The sequence below is a fragment of the Austrofundulus limnaeus genome, unplaced genomic scaffold (genome assembly GCF_001266775.1).
Source record: "Austrofundulus limnaeus strain Quisiro unplaced genomic scaffold, Austrofundulus_limnaeus-1.0 Scaffold558, whole genome shotgun sequence".
Lineage (NCBI taxonomy): Eukaryota > Metazoa > Chordata > Actinopteri > Cyprinodontiformes > Rivulidae > Austrofundulus > Austrofundulus limnaeus.
In genome coordinates, this window is record NW_013952960.1 from 192197 (window position 1) to 199097 (window position 6901).

General features: G+C 37.2%; 1 protein-coding gene across 4 annotated transcripts in view; it reads right to left on the reverse strand.

Annotated features, from left to right (window-relative positions):
- The window catches only part of kif21a (kinesin family member 21A), an 86191-nt gene that overhangs the window by 34017 nt on the left and 45273 nt on the right, over positions 1–6901 (reverse strand). For all 4 annotated transcript variants that reach the window (XM_014026492.1, XM_014026493.1, XM_014026491.1 and 1 more), the window contains exons 3-10: positions 5255–5437; positions 2968–3108; positions 2601–2732; positions 2299–2469; positions 1963–2078; positions 1200–1395; positions 924–1113; positions 750–816 (exon numbers count right to left, since the gene is read on the reverse strand). In XM_014026492.1, the coding sequence (XP_013881946.1) occupies positions 750–816; positions 924–1113; positions 1200–1395; positions 1963–2078; positions 2299–2469; positions 2601–2732; positions 2968–3108; positions 5255–5437 (1196 nt within the window). The remainder of the gene's footprint in view (positions 1–749; positions 817–923; positions 1114–1199; positions 1396–1962; positions 2079–2298; positions 2470–2600; positions 2733–2967; positions 3109–5254; positions 5438–6901) is intronic.

A 6901-nucleotide genomic window follows, 5' to 3' on the forward strand; every position in this document is an offset into this window, starting at 1 on the left:
GTCGTTTTGCTCCTCAGCATGGCTTCCTAATGGTACATTTACACCAAACGCGTTTTGAGCATCARGAGCATCTGGTTTACATGCAAAGTCAATGGTGGACGTGCATCTAGGAGCCGAGCAGCGCGTCTGGTGCATTTGGAGCAGCGCGGTTCGAAGCAGTGCACGCGCGGCATGTCCCAAGCGTCCGCCGCGTGAATTGGAAAATCTGAACTTTGGCTGCTCGCCGCGTCGCATCAACCAATCAGAGAGACTCTGTTCAGTCAGGTACTGGTGACGAGCGAAGCCCGGGAAATCAGATCACACAAACAATGGAGGAAAAACTGATAGTCCGATCATTTATGATCATTCTAGTGTCCGTTATCGTGATAGAAATAAAAGGAACTTTACCTGGAGGACGATTAGTGAGGAAGTCGGCATGTTTGCTAAGTTATCGAAACTACAGTTAAAAATGCTCCTCCCCTCGAGCGTCTAAAGAAACGCGTATACGTTCACATCAAATGCATCTGTCCAGCGTCAAGATGCGTGCATTTTGAGATTTTTTGAGGCGCACAACGCGTTTGGTGTAAATGTAGCATAAAAACGCTGCAGGATTTCTGAGTCAGAGCAAGGCTTTGGGCATGTTTTTTATGAGAGTATAACATTATAACATGATATAAAACTCAAAAAAGGCAGATTTTACATGATATTGCCCCTTTAATAAAAGACAAAGACAAGACAAAAAAAAATAAAACAGAATTGATCATTTTTACCGCAGGTCTTCAATCTCCTTAATGTAACTCTGTATCATGTTTCCAATTTCTTCGGTTCCTCCTTCACCTGAAAGAGAAACAGATTAAAACAATAAATAATTAAAAGCCACACATGAAACACCAACGTGCCACAAACAATCCAGAGTGGTGATCCTGGCGTGGCAGCGGGCTCACCTGCCCTGGCGAGAGCCTGGTTGGCCTGGTCGCTGAGCAGCTGGGTGAGGCGCGCCCGCTGGGCGTCGATGGTCTCCTGCATGGCTTTGACCCTCACCCTCAGGTTGTTGTTCTCCGTCTGCAGCATGGAGTTCTCGTGGAACATGTCGCTGAAGCTCTCCACACCATCCTCACCCACTAAGCGTTTACCCTGCAGGAGACAAGTAACCACACTTACACACTATGTCCCCCCGCCCCATGGTTGTCATCAGCTTCCTCAGAGCTCCTCCCCCTCACCGTCTTGTACTCCATCAGCTCCATCTGCAGTCGAGCGATCTCTGTCCTCAGAGCGCTGATCTGCTGGCTGGCCTTGTCCTGGTTCACCATCACTTTGTTCTTGATGTTGCGGGCTCGGTTGGCATATTTCAACGTGTTTAAAGTTTCCATAAAGTCCCGATCAGACGGACTAATGCATGCGATCATCATGGTTTGGCTAAAAACAAACAAAAAATTACAACATTTCTGTTTAATGCAGCTGCACAACCCACTACTGATTTTTATGAACAATATAGGTTTTATTTAAATCACTAAAAATATAGTGACCAGTAAAAAAGCTAAACAATAATGTGGATAGTGCTTTGAACACCCTCAGTTTGGAGGAACAGAGTTTAAGTCTGACTTGAAAATGGCAAATGGCAACTGACTGTTGTCATTTGTACTTAATTTTCATGTAAATAAACTATGCATTGCAAAACTAAGGACTGTGTAAAAGTTTTTAAAAGAACATTTCTAAGAAGTGCTTTGAAATTTTTGAGATTAGAGTTGTTTTATGAACCCAGCAACCCAATATAGAGAAACAGAACCAACATGTCTGATGATTCAATAGCTAATCCCAATCCAGCTAAAACCAAAACTGAGTTCTTTAAAAAGAGCCATCAGTAACAGGTAGGATAGTAATTATTCTTAGCATTTGCACACTTTACCACTTCAAAATTTTCCAAACATCTATTTAATTATGTTTGCAAGGTCTTCTACAGAACAAATGAAGCTGTGCACCCACCTGTTTCCTCCTAAAGAGTCCTGTAGGAGTCGGGTTAGTTTGGAGTCTCTGTAAGGCACATGAGAAGTCCGCTTGCTTCGATCACCTAAAGCACTGATTACATTCCCCAGAGCAAGCTGACGGCAGGAAAACAGCAATTTATATTAAAATTAGATGAAAAATATGAATGAGAAGATTCTGCATATTTGTTACAACTGTAGAGAACAGAAAGTCAATCTTACTTCAGGTTTTATACAATTTAAACCACTAGATGGCAGTATAACACTAGAACATCACAGCTTCACCTCATGAGAAGTTACAGTTCAGCTGGAAAGAAGAAATTTAAAAAAAGCTCACCAGTCCACAGTTAATGGAGATGCCTTCTTTGGCTCGGTCCCCTGTCGCTCCGGTTCTCTTCAGTCTTTCAGAACCAGCTAGGTCCACAAAGTGAAATTTGGCGGTAAGAGTCTCGTACTCATCCATCTCAGAGTTTCCATTAGAGACCTTGTTATCATTCTCATTTTCTTGCTGACAGAAGATGACAAATTTAAAATGAATCATTAAAGTCAAACCCATGTTTTATGTTAACATTTCACAGATATAACAGTGTGAGCCAGTATGAATCCAGCTTTAAAGTTTCTGTGTTTTCCTGCGCTAACATTGTCAGAGGCACAGACGCGGACTTGGCACAGGTGGATGGTGAAGATGGCGTGGGATCGAGAACTCTGAACATTCATCTGAGTGCTGGCTGTTGTGCGAGAAAGAGCCCCCAACTTCAGGCACTGCATCATCTGAAGAGGAAGAACAACACAATATTTATACACTATCACTGCTCTCTGGTTTAAACAGACTAAATATTAGAGTCACATTAAATAATATGCAGCTTTGTTGCTTTGGACCTTGTGGTGGCAAAGAGGTCTTTTTATAAGAATAAGTACAGAGTCAATCTGGTGTAGTAAAGAAGGCTGCAATGACTAAATGTATAAAATGACGAAGCATCATAGATCAAAAAACTGTGTGTTTTACCTCAGCCTCCGAGGACACGGTGCGTGTGGTCACTCCCACTGTATAAATTCCTCCATTGGCATCTTCATGGATTTTAATGAGGGACTTCTGCTTCATGTCTCGTGCAGAGTCAAACAGGTCCAGAACTTCCTCGTTATAAAGCTACAAGGTTAAAAAATATATAAACTTATTACAGTATTTTAAACAATTTAATAAACAATGTCAATTCAAGATAACTTTAATGTTGTATTTGCATATTTACTTTAATAAGATCTCATGTCATTTAAATAATTATTAAATTTATTTTATACAGAAACTAAAATAAAATCATTCACATTATAAAACTAAATGTGTCCCCCTTACAGCAATATTTTATTCTGAAGTGCCAGCAAAGTACGCAAGTAAGTACGTACGTAAGTACATAAGTAAGTAAGTACATAAGTAAGTAAGTACGTACGTAAGTACATAAGTAAGTAAGTACATAAGTAAGTAAGTACATAAGTAAGTAAGTACATAAGTAAGTAAGTACGTAAGGACATAAGTAAGTAAGTAAGGACGTAAGTACATAAGTAAGAATGTAAGTAGTACATAAGCACGTAAGTAGGTAAGTACACAAGTAAGTAAGTAAGTAAGTACATAAGTAAGTAAGTAAGTAAGTACATAAGTAAGTAAGTAAGTAAGGACGTAAGTACATAAGTAAGTAAGTAAGGACGTATGTACATAAGTAAGTAAGTAAGGACGTAAGTACATAAGTAAGTATGTAAGTAGTACATAAGCACGTAAGTAGGTAAGTACACAAGTAAGTAAGTAAGTACATAAGTAAGTAAGTAAGTAAGTACATAAGTAAGTAAGTAAGTAAGGACGTAAGTACATAAGTAAGTAAGTAAGGACGTATGTACATAAGTAAGTAAGTAAGGACGTAAGTACATAAGTAAGTAAGTAAGGACGTAAGTACATAAGTAAGTAAGTAAGGACGTAAGTACATAAGTAAGTAAGTAAGGATGTAAGTACATAAGTAAGTATGTAAGTAGTACATAAGCACGTAAGTAGGTAAGTTCATAAGTAAGTAAGTACATAAGTAAGTACAAGTAAGTAAGTAAGTACAAGTAAGTAAGTAAGTAAGTAAGTACATAGGTAAATAAGTATGTAAGTAAGCATATAAGTAAGTATGTAAGTAAGTATGTAAGTAAGTACGTAAGTATGTTAGTTTGTGAGCAATTAAGTACATAAGTTAGTTACTTAGTACATAAATTAGTTAGTCAGTTAGTACATAAGTTAGTTAGTAAGTTAGTAAGTTAGTAAGTATATAAGTGCTTAGGTAAGTTTGTAAGTTAAGTAGGTAAGTAAGTTAATAATAAAGTAAGTACATAAGTATTTAAGTATGTAAGTAAGTAAAGTTTATTTATATAGCACCTTTCATAGATATACAATCATAAAGTGCTTCACAATAAAAGCAAGGACAATCTAAAAGTATCACATTCATACAAAGTACAAGTAAAAACAGGTTAGAACAAAAACAAAAGAGATTTTTGAAATTAAATTCATAAAAAAACTCCTGAAACTAAATTTGTATTCCAAGACTAAGAGAAAATCACAGGACAGATGATTTATATAAAGTGGCTTTTGAAGGTATTCAGACTCCTTAATACATAATAAAGTGAAAACATTATTTTTGTAAATTTATTCTAAACCTTAAATATCACAGACTTATTTAAAGCCACTTTATCTTTTTCAGATTTATGTTATTAGTTTTCACTCTGGTTGCATGTACTGTAAATACCTGCAACAGCTGCTGGTGTTACAACCTTTGCAAAGGTGGAATCAAAGGGTTTAATCAAGGTTTTAAAATGTCAGCCTATCAGAGGGTTCAGAGTCTGAAAGTCTGAAACAAGTGTGTTCTGTCTGAAGAGTGACATCTTGATTTATTTTCACATTTCTAAACTGTTTGTTTCCTTCATTTTTGCAGCTTCAGGTTTCCTCCAGAAATTTTAAATGTGTCGGTTTTATTTAGCAGGACAACCATCATTCTTGTTAGCCCCTCCAGATGACAAAATGATCCCCCACCACAACCCCCCAGAACCACCTAACCCACCCTAATCCCCTGAGGACAACTGCTGTCCTTCAGTTGTCAGAACAGAAATGTTCTTGCTACAGCTTTATTAGACCAGCAGAATTAACATTATAAGTCTGAAGCCTGGATTAAATTGTATTTTTTTTGTTTCCGTTACATTTTATCCAATAAACAAACAAACAAACAAACAAACAAACAAACAAACAAAAGTACTGATGAAATGAGACAGGTGTGTACCTCAAGGAATTGTGCGTTGATTTTAAACTCCGGCGCTGGGCGTCCCTGCTCCTGGGCCACCTGGCGGCGCTCCTCGATGCCCTTAAAGAGGTGGTGAACAGCACGGGGAATGATGCCCAGCTCCTCCTCCAGGATGTTGACATCGAAGCCCGTCCCCATTGTGTAAGTCTTTCCTGACCCCGTCTGGATGGGACGAGACATTTTAATAAAAACTCTGAAAAACGACAGCTTTCTAAAACTTCATTTTTTGAAAAATTTTCTGTTGAAACCAGAAAAGAACCTGGGAATTTATCAAATTCAACTTTTATACTAGGAAACATGAAAATACAGTGTGAATGACCAGGGCTCAATTTGTCGAAGAAGAATTTAACTGAAAAGCAGAACAGAAGCTAAAAATCAATACAAATGTAGACAACAGTTAAAATTTACTAAACCAAAGCTAAAAGCTAACATTAGCAACACTGTAGTTTTAATCTAAATTTAACAAAAAGCTAAAAGAAACAAAAATACAGCTAGTTTATTATCAGACCAGTAGCTCCCATGACCACTCCTGCAAAAAAAATCAAGTTAAAAAAATGTCAGTAGTTCCTGAGGATTTATTCTGAACAAAATCCATAATAAATAATAGCTCATCTACCATCTATAATGACTTATAAAGGCTTATTTCACATCAGTGTTAATGTATATAATTTTAGAAATAATTAAACTGTCAGTTAAATAATCCAACTGTAGCTAATAGCTTAAAGTTTTAGAATAATAGTTTAAAAAAGCTAAAAGTAGCGCACCATAAAAGAAGCCAAATGTTATCTAAAAAAACGTTATCTACAAAAAAAGATTTCAAGGAACAGTGTTTCAGGAGAAATGCATTTTTTTGAAGCTAAATGTTTTTTAAAGGAATAAAAATGACAAAAAAGTCATAGCATATTTCTAATCAACTTTAACGTTTACATAAATAATTAAAATACTGCAAAGCATGCAGAAGTAGTTTGATTGTAAAAACCATAAAAAAGAAACCATAAACTGAAAAGCAAAAGCGTGACTGCTGACTCAGCATTCACACAGTAACACCTGGAGAAACAGTTCTTAAAGTAGACGTGTGATGCTTTTAAATCCTTCTTTTTCATATTTAAAATCATTCAGCTGGGGTCTATTTAAAGTAAAAGTGCAATGTTTTAAAGAGTAACTTACCCCAAAATTAACTTTTTTTAAGCTGAAAAACTGTCTAGAATGTGTCTAAAATGTTATATAGTACTGTTTTTGTTCTAATTTTGATGTTTTTGTGTGTATTTGTCCAAATCTGTAACATTTGGTCTAAAAACGTCTTTTTGCTGCTCATATGGGTAGAGCAGTGGTACTGCAGGCTAATTTGCATATTGGTTAACGGCTCTCCTGTGTGACGTGGTTCTGCACAGTTTCGTCACAGCGGCTGTGTTCTGGTATAAAAGCCTCTCTCTAAGACACGCCCCTGCAGCAGTCAGAGGGTGGAACAGTTAGCAAGCTTAGCATGATCGTCTGTTGACCTTCAGCCTCGGTGGTAAAGAGAGAGGAGCTGGCTGCTCTCTCTCTCTCCCTCTGTCTCTGTCTCTCCACACACACACACACACACACACACACACACACACACACACACACACACACACACACACA